We start from the raw sequence: 18,539 nt of genomic DNA on the forward strand, positions 1-18,539 counted from the left end.
GACGCGCACGATGCGGATAACAAAAAAAAGGGCCTTTAGCATGGAAGCTAGCAAGAAACAAAAAGGGGCCTGGCATGGAAGCGAGCGGGTAGCAAACAGGAAAACAGAAGTAGTTACTTGTAGGGGGAAAAACAAAACGGAATCAAGGAACAAAAAACAGTAAGCTGCAAACAGATAACAAAAAATAGCTTACTGCTACGCTGCAATGACTCGACATGAAATGACACAACAGGAGCGACAATACGGAAGACATCGACAAGACAAATCAATAATCCAGCACTGACTGGAAGACAAAGCAGGTACAAATAGGAGCGGGCTGATTGACACCAGGTGTGGCCAGGTGTGGCCAGGTGCCAATCAGCTGCCGCTGAGGTGAAACAAAGCACTCAGGGAGACAAACAGGAAGCTGAACCAAAATAAGATTGCTGACAGGAACTAAGGACAGGAAATACTAAACACACAGAGGAAAAACTAAAACACAAACAGTCAGTGGCAAGCCTGACAGTAGCCCCCCCCTCCCAAAACAGATACCAGACGTTTTACGAACCCCCCATCCCCTAGAAAAAAAAAAAAAAAAACAGTCCAAAGGTTGAAGGACGACAAGGCGGTGGGCCGCCAGGCCAAGTGTCCCCGCACCAAGCGGGGAAGAGTCAAGTGGCGACGGCGAATAGAACGCCGCTGCAATTTGCGAGGCGGTCGCCCATTAAATGACCACCTCTGTGGCCGGCAAGAGTATGGTGGCCCCCTCAGCTGGCCCACCGGACAGGATGATGGTGGCGCCACCTGCTGCTGGCCCACCGGACAGGATGATGGTGCCCCCTGCTCTTGGCCCACCGGAGAGGATGGTGGCGCCCCCTGCTGCTGGCCCACCGGAGAGGATGGTGGTGGCGCCCTCTGCTGTTGCCCCCCCCACTCCCCCACCCCCCTCAAAGGACGGATCCCAAACGTCCCCAGATAGGCCCACAGACAACAGGGATGGGTGGGAGAGGGCTTGAAAAGCGGCCGAATTTTCCTTTAAATTAGCCATTAGTTTTAACACTAATTGAAGCCTCTCTGCCATAGACATCTCTGCTGGGTTCGAATTTGGCTGGATTATTCTGACGGTGTTAGTTGGTGACGAACCCCAAGATGCAGAGAAGGAGGCAGGCATGGAGTGAGAAAACATGATTTAATTAAAATATAGAATAGGAACAAACAAAAGGGTACTAACAAAGGACGTGCACGAGGCAAACAAAAAACAAAAGGGTCTTTAGCATGGAAGCTGGCAAGAAACAAAAAGGGGCCTAGCATGGAAGCTAGCGGATAGCAAACAGGAAAACAGAAGTTGTTACTTGTAGAGTGAAAACAAAACGGAAGCAGGGAACAAAAACTGTAAGCTACAAACAGATACCGAAAGATAGCTTACCGCTACGCTGCAATGACTCGACATGAAATGACATGACAGGAGCGACAATACAAGTCATCGACAAGACAAATCAATAATCCAGCACTGACTGAAAGACAAAGCAGGTACACATAGGAGTGGGCTGATTGACACCAGGTGTGTCCAGATGCCAATCGGCCACCGCTGAGGGGAAACAAAGCACACAGGGAGACAAACAGGAAGCTGAACCAAAATAAGAGTGCTGACAGGAACTAAGGACAGGAAATACTAAACACACAGAGGAAAAACACAAACAAACTGTCAGGGCCAAGACTGACAACAAGTGAGCAGAAATGGACAAAGGAAAGTCAACCTCATGGGTTCATGTTTAAAGCCATGGCAAGTTGTTCTTCCGACAAGAAATAACTATTTTTCGCCGTGAGTAGAGGCAACATCCCTGCACCAAACGACTATTGCGCACGTCGTTCAGGGGATGGTGCTTCACTTCCGTGTTTATGGTTAAGGTGCAGTGATGACATAACTGTGACTGTTTTAGCAAGTAAGATGACATAAAAGCTTAACAAAAATAAAATATGGTCTTTTTTATTGTATACAGTCCATTTGACATCAAAACATGTCAATACACTTTCTCAAATCAATCCCCGACTTATCTGGCTTCAGAATAAAAGTGCTAAAGTATACATCCGGTATAACTACGTTTAGGGTTTCTCCTCAATGTACGGGCTTCATATTAGCCACCACACCTAACAATATTAAGTAATATGATGTATTATAGCGTGCAGATGAAAATAAACTAAATCTGACGCTCTTTTTAGCTTTTATGGGCAATTGTGTGCTAACAAAGGTATTTCCTTCATACACACACTTCTGCCTCCGTACTTCACTCCTAGACACACAACACTTGTCCTAGACACACAACACGTGTCCGCGCTGTGGATTTACTTTAATATATTCGAGATATACCTGGGGACAGAGATCTTCACAATTTAAAATGACACTGGCGGCTTCCAATGAGAGGAAGACTCCTAGACACGCGAAGCAAGTGTGCTCTTTGTCACGCACATGACGCGACAATCTAAATATAGTCTCTCAACAAGAGTAATAACACCCAAAAATTATGCTCGCTGTGATGCCAAACGTTTTTATTACAAAAAAAGTGACTAAAAGGATTAGAGAAATCTTTAAAAAAAATATATATATATAAATTATCTCCAAAGTACATTGTACAATAAGCAGCAACAATTAGAAAATAGAACAAAACGATATGTAAGAAAAATATATATGTTAATACTATACTTAATAATAACAGATTTGTTTTAAATGTTCTCAATCACTTTTCAAAGAATATGTGCATCATGGCAATTCATGCGATGACTTCACATCGACCATGCTCCTTAACACACACACCACCGCCATATGTGTTTTACAATTTAGGGGAAATCCTGATATTATCAAAATAAAAAATGTCTTACATTATGACCACGCGTTCTCAGAGTTGCTTTGTAATGTTATTCTGTGATATGTGCACCTAAAGAAATGCTAATACATCAATTTAGGAATATGAGGGTGGGCAGAGAATGTTTCTGATAACTTGTTCTGACCGAGTCCTCAATTACAGAATGATTAGCAGGCTGAATATTGCATTTTATTGATGAATGGAGAAGGTTAAAATATTGTCACGCAGCAATATAAAGCCACCCCCCCTGAAAATGATCTGTCTAGGGTACACTTATTAATGATGAAAAATAATACCTATCTACGATTATCGCGATTAATTTTGAGTTAACAAATGAAAAAAATGTCACGATAAAATATTTTAATCGTTTGACAGCCCTATTATTTATATATACATATATACGTACATACACACATCCATAGTAACATACACACATACATGGAAACATACAACACACACACCACCGCCTTTTCAAAGAATATGTGCATCATGGCAATTCATGCAATGACGTCACATCGACCGAGCTCCTTGACACACACACCACCGTCATATGTATTTTACAATTTAACAAATTGTAAAATAAATAAAATAATAAATTGTAAATGTAAAAATTAACAAAATAAAAACATCTTACATTATGACCATGCGTTCTCAGATTTGCTTTGTAATGTTATTCTGTGATATTTGCACCTAAAGAAATGCTAGTACATCAATTTAGAAATATGAGGGCGGGCAGAGGATTTTTTTGCCTGGCTGAAATATTTTGTAAATTATTTGATAACATGTTCTGGCCGAGTCTTCAATTACAGAATGATTAGCATGCTGAATATTATTTTTTTGATGAATAGATAAGGTTAAGACATTGTCATGCAGCAATATAAAGCCACCCTCCCTGAAAATGATCTATCTAGGGTACACTTATTAATGATGAAAAATAATACCTATCTACGATTATCGCGATTAATTTTGAGTTAACAAATGAACAATATTCGATTAGTCACGATAAAACATTTTAATCGTTTGACAGCCCTAATATTTATATATATATACATACGTACATACACACATCCATAGTAACATACACACATACATGGAAACATACACACATACACAGGTACATACGCACGCACATTCACTGTACAAACATACATACGTAGTGTACATACACATGCACTGACAAACACATACATACACTCATGCATATAATCATATTTCTTTAAACATATATTAACGTCCCCTGGGGAAACCTCAGTAGAAACATGGCACTAAAGCCTAAACTATTTTTACCATAACAATATAAAATGTTAATATAGTACCCCCTCCCTTTTTTTATCCTCTTTCCTTTGTAACTCAAGTATTCATTAGTCTCTTTTGTAAAGTAAATCTGAACAGCCGATATGGGCATCTACATCAACTATATGATTTGCCTGAGAAGCTGGACAGGACAAAAAAAAAAGTATTCATTAGTCAAGTCAAGTCAGGTTTATTTGTCAATTTCTTTACATGTAAAGACATACAAAGGAATCTAAATTTTATTTCGCACTCTCCCATGCGTGGATAAAAAGAAGACACAAACAGTTAAGTGCAACATAGATATGTCTACCTACTAAAGTGACAATAATATAGACTTCCTGTTATTTTTAAATAGGATATGGCTGTAAACAATGAGTGTTTCATCAGTAGTGCAAATACTTATGATATACAGTAGCAACAGATGTGTGCAATTTTGCATAGTAATTTTTCTTTGGGTTATGGGGGTTAAGAGTTCAGGTTGTCCAGGGAGGGAGATATCAAAGTCCTGACAGCCTGATGGATCGGGCTGAGGATGGAGGGAAGGTGGGGGTGGGGGCAGAGAGTTCAGCAGCCTAACAGCCTGGTGGTGAAAGCTGTTGGTGAGTCTGGTGGTGCGGGAGCGGAGGCTCCTGTATCTTCTTCCAGAGGGCAGGAGGCTGAACAGGTTGTGTGCAGAGTGGCTTGCGTCACTCACAATTGTGAGTGCTTTGCGGGTGAGGCGGGTGGTGTATAAGTCCTGAAGAGATGGGAGTGGTGCACCAATGATTTTCCGAGCTGTTTTCACGATGCGCTGCAGGTCAATGGTGCCTCTGTAAAAAGTGGTTAGGATGGGTGGTGGAGCACTTGCCCGCTTTAGTTTTCGCAGGAAGTAGAGGCGCTGTAGGGCCTTCTTCATCAGTGATGCGGTGATGTGCACCCCCAGGAATTTGGTGCTCCTTACTCTCTCCACTGCAGCACCATCGATGGTCAGTGGCAGGTGTTGAGTGTGGTCTCTCTGGAAATTGACAACAATCTCTTTCATCTTGCTGACATTCAGCAAGAGGTTGTTGTCCCTGCACCACGTGGTCAGGAGGTCCACCTCTTTCCTGTAGTGAGTCTCGTCGCTCTTGGTGACGAGACCCACTAGAGTTGTGTCGTCCGCAAACTTAACGAGGTGGTTGGAGCTGTAGGTTGGTGTGCAGTCATGTGTCAGTAGAGTGAAGAGCAGAGGACTGAGCACACAGCCTTGTGGGGCCCCTGTGCTCAGGGTAATGGTGCTTGAGGTGTTGTTACCAACACGTACAGCTTGTGGCCTCTGACCAAAGAAGTCGAGCAGCCAGTTTCAGAGTGAGGTGCTGAGGCCCAGTTTGCCAAGTTTGCAGATGAGTTGTTGTGGTATTATGGTATTAATGTATTGTTGCATTTGACACAATTGTAATGTTGATAATAGAGGTAATTATTATTATTATTCATTATCAATAGCAGCACGGTGATACAGGGGGTTAGTGCATGTACCTCACAATACAAAGGTCCTGGATTTGATCCTGGGGGATCTTTCTGTGTGGAGTTTGCATGTTCTCCCCGTGACTGTGTGGGTTCCCTATGGGTACTCCGGCTTCCCCCCACCTCTGAAGAAATGCACCTGGGGAAAGGTTGTTGGCAACACTAAATTGGCCCTAGTGTGTGAATGCTGTCTGTCTATCTGTGTTGGTCCTATGATGAGGTGGATACTTGTCCAGGGTGTACCCGCCTTCCGCCAGAAGCAGCTAAGATAGGCTCCAGCACCCCCCGCTACCCAGTAGAAAACAAGCGTTAAAAATTGGATGGATTATCAAAAGTGTAATGTCTATTGGAATTTTTATTGCTCAATTTGTATTGCAATAAAGTTCATTATCATTTCTGTGTTACTACTATCTACTTAATCTACTTTAATTTTTGGTTATATATTCGTACATAATGCATTTGCTTATGTTGTTCTGTGGTTATTGTTGTTTTTGTTGGTGTTGTTTTCTCTGTCTTATCCCCCTCTTGTCCCCGCAATTTCCCCCTCTGTCTTTTTTTTCGTCTTCGTTCTATCCCATCCGACTCGGGTCCAACTGTGACGAAATCAATTACATCATTTTAATAAAGTCAAATACAAAGAGAACAACAAGTATCCCACACTTCTCTTTTGTAAAGCAATTCTGTACAGTATCTACGTCAACAATATGACTTGCCTACGTGGCTGGACAGGACGTGTTAAAACAAAAAATAAAAACAGGCAACATCCCGAGACAGCGATTAGTGCATCCCAAAGACCAGACACCACCCACATACAAAAACAATCTGGTGCATTCTGTCCAGTGTGATGATGTTAACAAAACAAACAATAAGCCGGCATATAGCACAGCATAAATGGGAAAGTTTGTCAGGTCAAGACTCAGCTGTCTAAAAAAACAGCACTCTTTCAAGACAATAATGTACAGATTCTGGACAGGGAGAACAGTTGGTTCCAATGTGAAAGCCCTTTACGTCAATGTTGAAAAACCATGCCTGAACAGAGGAGGTAGTCTGCAGTACCATCTGTTTCCCACTGTCCTTTCAACCATTTTTAAGACTTTACAGTTTAGCTTCCAACATATAACAGGAGTTAGGCTGCTTCTACACTAAGTACACTAATGTATAGGGTATATATATCCCACCTAACCTTATCCTTGTCCACACACACACACACAGTTTAATCGTTTAAGACCCCTATCCCCTCTGTCCGCAGGCGCACGCGCGGAAAATTGCAGACGTACATATATATTATGTCATTGTCACCTCTGACCTGAAAGTGTATTCTTACCCTGTGTTTCAATGTAGCCGCATTTCTTTTAACAGTAAACCTTGCTTGACTCACCATCAGCAGCTGTTAGACTAGCCCTATTGTAGTGAATCACACCTGAGCCATGATGCATGAATCATATCTTTAACGGACGTGTGAAAGTAAACAATGTGATTTAAAAAAAAAAAAAAAAAAAACATTTTACAACAATAAATCTAGGGTTCAATATATCCGGTCAGGACACTCCTCATTATTTTACCTTCTCTGTCCATTATTGCAATCCTGCCTGTGATTTTGAGGCTGAAATTGGCGGGCATACTGTATTGGCGGCTGCAACCACTCCATGGCTTCACAGTAGTTATGGAGTACAAAGTAATCGCTCGACATACATCGCGGACAATAACAGTCTTCCCGTGTCCATGCGAGCCCGCATTTTCGTTGTCTCCCCCCTTTGACAAATGGACAAAAGTTTTTCGTTAAGTACAATCACAGCTGACCCGGACATTCAAAAGTTCTCTTGCCGTTCCGTTGGCACAACACACTCGTTGACAAACATATCCCACAAGGCTGCCATTCTTCCAGGCCTTTTCCAAAACCGTCGCTCAACATTGCCATGTTGCAGTCTGAGATGTGTTGTATCTGAAATAGCTGCAATCGCGCGTTTCCTTCTCTTAAGGTACTCATTTGTGATTTCCAAAAGCGTCTGTACATTTTCAGATGCATGTACAAAGAGAAACACGGCATTTCTGGATGACTTGCCTATTTCCAGTGGTTACCTCCGAGTTACGAAACCGCTTGTTATGAAGCTGCCTGTGGCGAGGTCTTTCTGGTGTCACATCCTCTCTGAACTCACTTTGTAAACGATGAATGAGTCCATACAAAGCTAAGAGCCGGAGATTCAATAAGTAGACTGCGCACTTATCTGTGTGAAAAATTATCCAAGGTGGGGAAACATAACGATGGGTTAGTGTGACTGACATGGGGCTTCAGCTACTGTAAATAATTATTTGTTTCAGGAGTTATCAGGCTTAATGTAGACAGGGCCTTAGAAAGTTTCCGGTCACAGAAGCTCCTTTTATGCCATTTTTAGAACGGAATGGAATGCTAACGTGTGTAATGCCAGTCTAACGATTGATTTTGCGCCAGTAGTGGTCGTTCAACAGCGATCGTTTTACCACACAAAGCCATGGTGGGGAAATTCCTATTCAAAGACTGTCGTTGGCATTGATAGAAGGGTTACTCTTTTACCTCTTAACCATTGATTTTTTCCCTACAATAGAGCGGAACCATCCTTGCATAGACATGCCCTCCTTGGAGTATAATAGTTGGGTTTTTGGCAGCAGGTCCTGAACCAGATTTGACCAATTTACGTCTATGAGCATAAACTAATGAAGCCTACCTGGATTAGAGGCAAAGCGCCTTCTAAGACGAACTTAATACTCTTTTTATGATTGATTGAATGCTCTGAGTAGATGAGTACACATGAGATTGTTTGCACCATCACAATGTCATATCATTTCTCTCCCAAAGATTGCCTCATCTTACGGAAAGAATGGTCACTAACTAGTCGCTTTGCCACCAGGAAGGCTAACAACCTATTTGTATGTAGGACGGTAATTCACCAGTAACCCTAGAAAGCTACAACATTAACCCTATGCGACAACAATGCTGTCGCATAGGGTCACACAAAGACATAAACACGGAGACTCCGCGCTTAAAATTAAAAGATGTAAGAAGCCTTTTGAATTGTCTTTACCAAACAAGTTTCCAGTTACCTCGATTCAACTTTCAATCAACAAATACAGACATAAAAAAGCAAAAGTTCCATTCTTATACATCAATTTATGATTGCATGTACTGTTACACCCTGAATAATTTATCGGTCATAGTCTGACTCACATTTTTGTACTTGACCTTTGAATCCCACCTCTAATACCAGCTACCCACCTATGATTCCTAGGCCTTTGTCATCTCCTTCACCTCAGACTTCATCCCCCGGATGGTCTACCAGTACATGTACAGCCCTGACGGCACCATGCATGGATTTGTCAATCATACTCTCTCATATTTTAATGTCAGCCACTTCCAGGATGGGAAAGAGCCCATGGATAAAATGCAACTTGGCTTTGCAGTTGAGATATGCAGGTGGGAATTACATCTCATTTCACAGCATCAAATCCCTGTATAAGAAAAAGCTGTATCGTCTTAAACGTACTCAACAATTTAAGCTTGGGATCACATTCCAATAAATCATCAGAATATAAGTGATTGGGCAATGTAACTGTTAAGGAGAGGATGTCTGAACAAGCCCAGGCCTTTACAGTATGTTACAGGTGCACTGTGTTGTATTTGAACACATTTAGTCACAGTTACAAGTCATACTTTGCATGGCATTTACTGGAGGGAATACATGTGCTATTAAATCAACATGTAAACACAAAAACATGTTGTCTGTTTTTGCAGGTACAAGGACTACAGAGAACCACCTTGGTCATCATCGCCATATGAGATTTCAAAGGAATTTTGGGTGGTACTGGCTATTCGGCTTTCTTTTGTGATTATTTTCCAGGTAATGTGTGTGTCTGTGTGTCTATGTTTGTGCGTGCGAGCGCAGAGTATGTGTGTGCGAAGAGTACGAGACTGTAAGTCGCTACATTTTTCTCAATGCCTCCTTCAGACTTACAGTACATGACGACAAATCCAGCTCACGTCCAGCTCACGTCCAGCACCGTCTGTTCTCATTTAGCCTTTTTCGAAGAAAAATACCTTATGTTTGTGTTTTTGTCAGCTGTGCGAACCATTCGATTTGCGAACCTCGAGAGATAATCAAGAAAGGTGAAAGATTTTACGAAAGACGACAAAAAAGTTGAAGAACGTCCATGTTTGCCGTGATCGCCTCGTTAAAAATGTGTTTGATATATTTTAAATATACCGTATTTTTCGGACAATAAGTCGCAGTTTTTTTCATAGTTTGGCCTGGGGGGTGCGACGTATACTCCGGAGCGACTTATGTGTGAAATTATTAACCGTAGAATATCAAATAATATTATTTATCTCATTCGCGGAAGAGACGAAGAAAATGTCAGCAATCGTCACACGCACGTCAGCAATCGTCACATACACGTCAACCAATAAGAATTCGGGGGGGAGGGTCATGGCAGAAGTGCTTTATGGGTCATGGAATGCTAAATGCAATATGCTACTGCAGTAGCTATTAAAATGGATCATTTCATCGTTGGCGGTAACTTATAAAAACTGAGAAGGGCTGACCGAAAATTGGACCGAAAAGGAAATCATGTGCTGCAGATTACAAGTTGGATGTAGTGAAAAATGCAGCAGAAAACAACAAGAGGAAACTGTGCATACCTTTGGAGTTGCCAGAGTTTTTTAGAAGTGACATCAAGGAAGAAGATTTCATCGGATTTATCGATTAGGAGTGACAGATTGTTTGGTAAACGTATATCATGTTCTATATGTTATAGTTATTTGAATGACTCTTACCATAATATGTTACGTTAACATACAAGGCACGTTCTCAGTTAGTTATTTATGAGTCATATAAGGTACACTTATTCAGCCTGTTTTTCACTATTCTTTATTTATTATAAATTGCCTCTCAAATGTCTATTCTTGGTGTTGGATTTTATCAAACAAATTTCCCCCCAGAATGCGATTTATACTCCAGTGCGACATATATATGTATTTTTCCTTCTTTATTATGCATTTTCGGCCGGTGCAACGTATACTCCGGAGCGATTTATAAACCGAAAAATACGGTACTTATTTTGTTTAGTATTTCTCATTAAAGTATTATTTTGATATTATTTGTAATAGATCTTGTTTTGGAGTTCTTAAAACACATTTTTGCTATGAGTGTTTTGTAACACACCAACTCTGTGAATCTAAATAAAATAAATCACATTTGAACAAAACCTTAAAGAGCTAAGTTTTTACCAAAGGCAGCAATCATAAATGAAGCGAGAGTTCAATGTGGAGATGTGTAGTTATATTTTGATAAAGACGGGGAAAGCCCCGCACACTCGTAACAGGAGCATGCTGAAACAACAACAAAAATGGCTGTAGAGGTGAAGTTAAATCTGGAAATGCAAATTTAAATGACAAAAAACAATACATTCTTGACCCAGCCACACACAAAAAAGTTGTAAGCCTCCATGATTTTCCGAGTTTTCATCTATTTTGTCGAGTAAAATGATGTCTGGAGCACCAAAATAGTTTGACATGTCTGGGAACTGCACTGACGGATAATCCTTGATATCACTTGACAATTTTTTTTTTTTTAATTATATATGGATCTATTTAATTGTTAATGACTGTAAGAATTCTAGCAAATTCTATATTTATTAAGATAAGCTTCATTAAAAATGTGTTACTGTGTTTACATTAAATATTAGCTATAAAACATTTTCCCTTCTATACTATTGTCACAGTATCAGATTGGGAAATTGGATCAAATCGGAGGCCAACAATGTTAATCAGGACATCCATTTTCAATTTATTAACTTTTTATTTTGTTTGATTTTATTTCACCCTATAAACACACATATATATTGTAGATTAATAAGAGCATTATAAGAATTAAAACAATTTTTAAGATCATATATCGTATGTCTCTGATCGCAGTCTTGTGAGCGTGAGGTTTCAAGCCGTACTTTTTATAAAATACTGTTTCCAAATGTTTACAGATTTTCAATCCATCTCAATTGGTAATATCATTGAGGTTAATATCATAAATTATTTGCAGTACAAAAGAAAATGTTACTTTGCATTTAAGACTGAAAGCTACTCTTGACTCTTTTCTACCAGAATGTTGTTATGCTGATGAACGACCTTGTGGACTGGCTCATCCCAGACATCCCCAAAGACATCAGCCTGCAGATCCACAAGGAGAAGATTTTATTGGTGGAGCTCTTCATGAAGGAAGAGCAGGTGAAGAGCATTAGCTTGGAGAACACGGCCTCGACAGGGAACAAAGGTAGCAGGAATAACAGCACAACAACTTAAATATACAAACCCCGTTTCCATATGAGTTGGGAAAATGTGTTAGATGTAAATATAAACAGAATACAATGATTTTTGCAAATAATGATTAACATAGAATTTCATGGCTGCAACACGTGCCAAAGTAGTTGGGAAAGGGCATATTCACCACAGTGTTACATCACCTTTCCTTTAAACAACACTCAATAAACGTTTGGGAACTGAGGAAACTAATTGTTGAAGCTTTGAAAGTGGAATTCTTTCCCATTCTTTTTTTATGTAGAGCTGTCGTATTTTAGGCTTCATAATGCGCCACACATTTTCGATGAGAGACATGTCTGGACTGCAGGCGGGCCAGGAAAGTACCTGCACTCTCTTACTACGAAGCTACGCTTTTGTAACACGTGACTTGGCATTGTCTTGCTGAAATAAGATGGGGCGTCCATGATAACGTTGTTTGGATGACAAAATATGTTGCTCCAAAACTTGTGAAGGCATTAATGCTGCCTTCACAGATGTGTAAGTTACCCATGCCTTGGGCACTAATACACCCTCATACCATCACAGATGCTGGCTTTTGAACTTTGCGCCTATAACAATCCGGATGGTTATTTTCCTCTTTGTTCCAGAGGACACTACGTCCACAGTTTCCAAAAATAATTTGAAATGTGGACTCGTCAGACCACATAACACTTTTCCACTTTGCATCAGTCCATCTTAGATGAGCTCAGGCGCTGCAAAGCCGGCGGTGTTTCTGGGTGCTGTTGATAAATGGGTTTGGCTTTGCATAGTACAGCCTTAACTTGTACTTACAGATGTAGCAACCAACTATAGTTACTGACAGTGGTTTTATGAAGTGCTCCTGAGCCCATGTGGTGATATCCTTTACACACTGATGTCGTTTTTTTGATGCAGTATCGCCTGAGGGATCAAAGGTCCGTAATAACATCGCTTACGTGCAGTGATTTCTCCAGATTCCCTGAACCTTTTGATGATTTTACGGACTGTAGATGGTAAAATCCCTAAATTCCTTGCAATTGAGAAATGTTGTTCTAAAACTGTTCGACAATTTGCTTACAAATTGGTGACCCTCGCCCCATCCTTGTTTGTGAATTACTGAGCATATCATGGAAGCTGCTTTTATACCCAATCATGGCACCCACCTGTTCCCAATTAGCCTGCACACCTGTGGGATGTTCCAAATAAGTGTTTGATGAGCATTCCTCAACTTTATCAGTATTTATTGCCACCTTTCCCAACTTCTTTGTCACGTGTTGCTGGCATCAAACTCTAAAGTTAATAATTATATGCCAAAAAAAAATGTTTATCAGTTTGAACATCAAACATGTTGTCTTTGTAGCATATTCAACTGAATATTGGTTGGAAATTATTTGCAAATCATTGTATTCCGTTCATATTTACATCAAACACAATTTCCCAATTTATATGGAAACGGGGTTTGTAATAATCTCATCCACTTTTTAGTAGTGAAACTCATGTCTTGCATAGAAGCTATCCTTCATCCTTCAACACATTCCGACAATTGAGGAGGAAACTAGCAGATGTGTGCTAATAGTAATGTCGTATTTACCTGTCATTTAATTCATTTTGCATTTGCATTTTATCAACCGTCTGTTGATAACATTTCTACATCAAAACTTTTCCTCAGTTTTCTTACACCATCTTGGTTATTGTATGTCCAAACATTATGTTTCACAATCTTGCTTTGTCCGTGAATTATTCAGCAGAAAGTGGCATCCACACCAAAAATTCATGTTACCATAATTTTTTATGAAGTATGACTGCAACATAATCCACCGATGGACCAAAGAAAGTAGCGATTGCCAGCACTTTGACAAAGAAAGAATGAAACACCACTGAATTAAAAAAATAACTTGGTATTAAAGTACAAATGTGCGCTCCCCCTCTCCATTCCCTCTTTGCCTATATGAGGTTTCGATGAAGTTGAAAGTGGTGTTCATTTATAATTTTTATATATTTCACATTGATTTCTCCATGTAAAACTATTATTCTAAAATGTAATTTGTCTTCATATTTTTTGTGAATGGAACGGATTATTTAAATGTACGTTATTTTTTTTTATGTGAAAATACTTTGTTTTTATATGATTCGGGTTTTGTCTGACCTTTTGGAAATGTTTGGTAATGAAATCCAAGGTATTGTCAAAGAAGAATATGACATATTATTTTGTTGTGCCACAATCATTTACAAACCCCGTTTCCATATGATTTGGGAAATTGTGTTAGATGTAAGTATAAACGGGATACAATGACTGGCAAATCCTTTTCAACCCATATTCAATTGAATGCACTACTAACACAAGATATTTGATGTTCAAACTCAAACGTTATTTATTTTTTTTTGCAAATAATAACTAACTTAGAATTTCATGGCTGCAACATGTGCCAAAGTAGTTGGGAAAGGGCATGTTCACCACTGTGTTACATCACCTTTTCTTTTAACAACACTCAATAAACGTTTGGGAACTGAGGAAACTAATTGTTGAAGCTTTGAAAGCGGAATTATTTCCCATTCTTGTTTCATGTAGAGCTTCAGTCATTCAACAGTATTTTACGCTTCATAATGCGCCGCACATTTTCGATGGGAGACAGGTCTGGACTGCAGGCGGGCCAGGAAAGTACCCGCACTCTTTTTTTACAAAGCCACGCTGTTGTAACACGTGCTGCATGTAGCTTGGCATTGTCTTGCTGAAATAAGCAGGGACATCCATGAAAAAGACGGTGCTTAGATGGCAGCATATGTTGTTCCAAAAACTGTATGTACCTATTAGCATTAATGGTGTCTTCACAGATGTGTAAGTTACCCATGCCTTGGGCACTAATGCACCCCCATACCATCACAGATATGTGTCTTTGAACTTTGCGTCGATAACAGTCTGGATAGTTTGCTTCCACTTTGGTCCAGATGACACAATGTCAAATATTTCCAAAAACAATTCGAAATGTGGACTTGTCAGACCACAGAACACTTTTTCACTTTGCATCAGTCCATCTTAGATGATCTCGGGCCCAGAGAAGCCAAGGGCATTTCTGGATGTTGTTGATAAATGGCTTTCGCTTTGCATAGTACAGCTGTAACTTGCACTTACAGATGTAGCGAAAAACTGTATTTAGTGACAGTGGTTTTCTGAAGTGTTCCTGAGCCTAAGTGTTGATACCCTTTAGAGATTGATGTCGGTTTTTGATACAGTGCCGTCTGAGGGATCAACGATCACGGTCATTCACTGTTAGTTTCCGGTCATGCCACTTACGTAGAGTGATTTCTCTAGATTCTCTGAGCCTTTTGATGATGTTATGGACCGTAGATGTTGAAACCCCTAAATTTCTTGCAATTGCACTTTGAGAATCGTTGTTATTGAACTGTTTGACTATTTGCGTACGCAGTTGTGGAAAATGGGGCGTACCTCGGCCCATCCTTTCTTGTGAAAGACTGAGCATTTTTTGGGAATCTGTTTTTATACCCAATCATGGCACCCACCTGTTCCCAATTACCCTGCACACCTGTGGGATGTTCTTTGTCAAGTGTTGCTGGCATCAAATTCTAAAGTTAATGATTATTTGCACAAAAAAAAATGTTTATCAGTTTGAACATACACCCCCATACCATCACAGATGCTGGCTTTTGAACTTTGCGCCTATAACAATCCGGATGTTTTTTTTTGTCTTTGTAGTATATTCAACTGAATATGGGTCATACTTGCCAACCCTACCGGATTATCCGGGAGACTCCCGAAATTCAGCGCCTCTCCCGAAAACCTCCCAGGACAAATTTTCTCCCGAAATTCAGGCGTGGCCTCCAGCTCCATGCGGACCTGAGTGAGGACAGTCTGTTTTCACGTCCGCTTTCCCACATTATAAACAGTATGTCTGCCCAATGACTTTATACTCTAACTGTAGAATGATCGAGGGCGAGTTCTTGGTTTCTTATGTGGGTTTATTGTTAGGCAGTTTCATTAACGTCCTCCCAGCCCGGTAATAACACACAACAACAGCAATCACGTTTACGTCTACCGTAAGGCAGTTTGTCTGCCGTAAACAGCATGTGACACTCTTAAACAAGACAATACTGCCATCTACTGTACATGCACCACAACACATCCTCCTCCAATTCATATCCCATCTCCCCGGATGGTAATTAACCTAATGTAAATAATTGAATGTATTTCTAATGTATTTACTTGTTTTTATGCCATGTGAACTCACTATGTTCTCTGCTGGCTGTACATAATGTCCATTTCTCTGTTGATGCAATTGTTGATGACCAAAGCTCCTCATCCCACCCCCCGGATTGTAAATAATTCAATGTATATACTATGATGATTAACTTGTGTGATGACTGTATTATGCTGATAGTATATATATGTACCATGAATTGATTAACGTGGACCCCGACTTAAACAAGTTGAAAAACTTTTTGCGGTGTAACCATTTAGTGGTCAATTGTACGGAATATGTACTGTACTGTGCAGTCTACTAATACACATTTTAATCAATCATTCAAACATGCATATAACATCTACGGCTTTGAGAAAGTGCAGTGCACAACTACGCACACAATATGTGTAAATATACTCCTCCGCTCTCAACCACGCTCCCAAGACCGACCACGCCCCCCACATCCCGAAATCGGAGGTCTCAAGGTTGGCAAGTATGATATGGGTTGAAAATGATTTGCAAATCATTGCATTCCGTTTATATTTACTTCTAATACAATTTCCTAACTCATATGGAAACAGGGTTTGTACAAAAAGGGTTAGTTAGGGGTTAATTTACAAGGTTCACTATGCACATATTTAGAATAGGATGTATGACTCTGAGGCAAAACTGTTGTGAAATGTTTGGAATATTATTACTGTGAACACATAGCCCAAAAATGTATTTCCATCATACTTTAAGTTTATAAAAATAGGTGTTCTTAAATACTAAGAAAAGGCCAAAACTTTGTCTCTACTGACTGATGTTCTGTGGGATTTGATGGTTGTAAATGTTGTTCACATATCACATTTAGAAAATGTATTGATGGATTGGTATGGTGACAATTTTAGTATCTGTCATTTATTCACGATGTATGCATGGGATGTTACATACAAAACCTCATACCAGTAAACATTACCGAAGACTTAACAGCTTTACAAACAATAATTGATACAAAAGCAAAACTATCTGTATTATTGCATATATTGTATCATGGGCATCAGATTATGATAATTAATATTTTTACATGTTTTATTTTCCTTTTGTATAGTTGTTAGGTTGTATTTTTTCATTTATTAGGTTTAAATTGTGGTTTGTGCTGCCCTTTGATACATGTGTGTTTAAGGGCAATTGATTGATGTATTTTAGCATAAGTAAAGGTTGTATTGTCGTAATTGCAAATCTAATTAGATATTGGGATAATTAACACATGAAGAAAATATGGTTAGAAGATTGTGGTGTATTAGAGCCAATAGTCAGTGCTCGGTTGGATCAGACTGTCATTGTTGACAGGTTTGTGGTAAAGGAAGCAGAGGTTTTTGCCTCTACATGGTCGCTACGTTGGAGAAGGAAAAATATGTTTGAAAAAAAACATTCTTCACACCATCTGCGAGGAGACATTAGAAGTGCACAACACACTGACTATAACACCAGGCCAAGGGAGCTTCTCAAAGCGTTCAAGGCCTACTGCAGCCCGCAAAAGAACATTGATTTTGAGCGCCATCAGTTATGGTCTCACACAATGTCTACAAGACTGTGAGCAAAGAAGTGGATGTACAGAGGATGACATGATAAGAGATAAACTAGCGTTTAGCATAAATGACACGTTTGAAAGAAAAAATGTGGTGAGAAAGTGAGCTCACTCTGCGCAAAGCCATAGAAATATGTACAAACCCCGTTTCCATATGAGTTGGGAAATTGTGTTGGATGTAGATATAAACGGAATACAATGATTTGCAAATCATTTTCAACCCATATTCAGTTGAATATGCTACAAAGACCACATATTTGATGTTCAAACGGATAAACATTTTTTTATTTGCAAATAATAATTGACTTTAGAATTTGATGCCAGCAACACGTGACAAAGAAGTTGGGAAAGGTGGCAATAAATACTGGTAAAGTTGAGGAATGCTCATTAAAAACACATTTTTGGAACATCCCACTAGTGTGCAGGCTAATTGGGAACAGGTATGTGCCAGAAGTCAAGGAGGACGAAGGACGAAGGAGTCAAGAAGGACAAAGAAGAAGAAAAAGACAAAGAAAAGGTCAAAGAGGAGGAAGAAGAAAAAGACAAAGAAAAGGTCAAAGAGGAAGAAGAAAAGGAGAAATAAGAAGACAAAGAAAAGTTCAAAGAGAACGAAGAAAAGAAGACATGTGGCCGTGGCAATTTTTTTTTCCCGCTCCTTCAAAAAAGGGAGGGAGGAGTAGGCTCAGCTGGATGGAAGCCCGGCTTGAGTTTGGCGATGGAGGACTGTGGAGAGTCGGAGCCGACGGGTCGACGGCAGGGCCGGACACGCTTTGGCCCTGCTCAAGATGGTGGCCAGGAGGCGGAGAATGCAGCGGAACAGAGAGGCGGGGCGTGCCTGGAGCAACGCTGCAGCAATC

The 18,539-nt window shown here is 40.0% G+C and overlaps 1 protein-coding gene across 7 annotated transcripts in view; it reads left to right on the top strand.

Annotated features, from left to right (window-relative positions):
* The window catches only part of LOC133568194 (anoctamin-1-like), a 198,580-nt gene extending 180,521 nt beyond the window's left edge, over nucleotides 1–18,059 (top strand). For 6 of the 7 annotated variants that reach the window (XM_061919957.1, XM_061919953.1, XM_061919954.1 and 3 more), the window contains 4 exons: nucleotides 8,879–9,063; nucleotides 9,382–9,487; nucleotides 11,743–11,911; nucleotides 15,629–18,059. In XM_061919957.1, coding sequence (XP_061775941.1) covers nucleotides 8,879–9,063; nucleotides 9,382–9,487; nucleotides 11,743–11,911; nucleotides 15,629–15,777 — 609 coding nt within the window. In that variant the 3' untranslated portion in view covers nucleotides 15,778–18,059. Of the gene's footprint in view, nucleotides 1–8,878; nucleotides 9,064–9,381; nucleotides 9,488–11,742; nucleotides 11,912–15,628 lie in introns of those variants that run through there. The other variant, XR_009809548.1, reaches the window with a different exon arrangement.
* The last annotated feature ends 480 nt before the right edge of the window (nucleotides 18,060–18,539 follow it).

Source organism: Nerophis ophidion, linkage group LG14 (genome assembly GCF_033978795.1).
Source record: "Nerophis ophidion isolate RoL-2023_Sa linkage group LG14, RoL_Noph_v1.0, whole genome shotgun sequence".
NCBI classification, from domain to species: domain Eukaryota; kingdom Metazoa; phylum Chordata; class Actinopteri; order Syngnathiformes; family Syngnathidae; genus Nerophis; species Nerophis ophidion.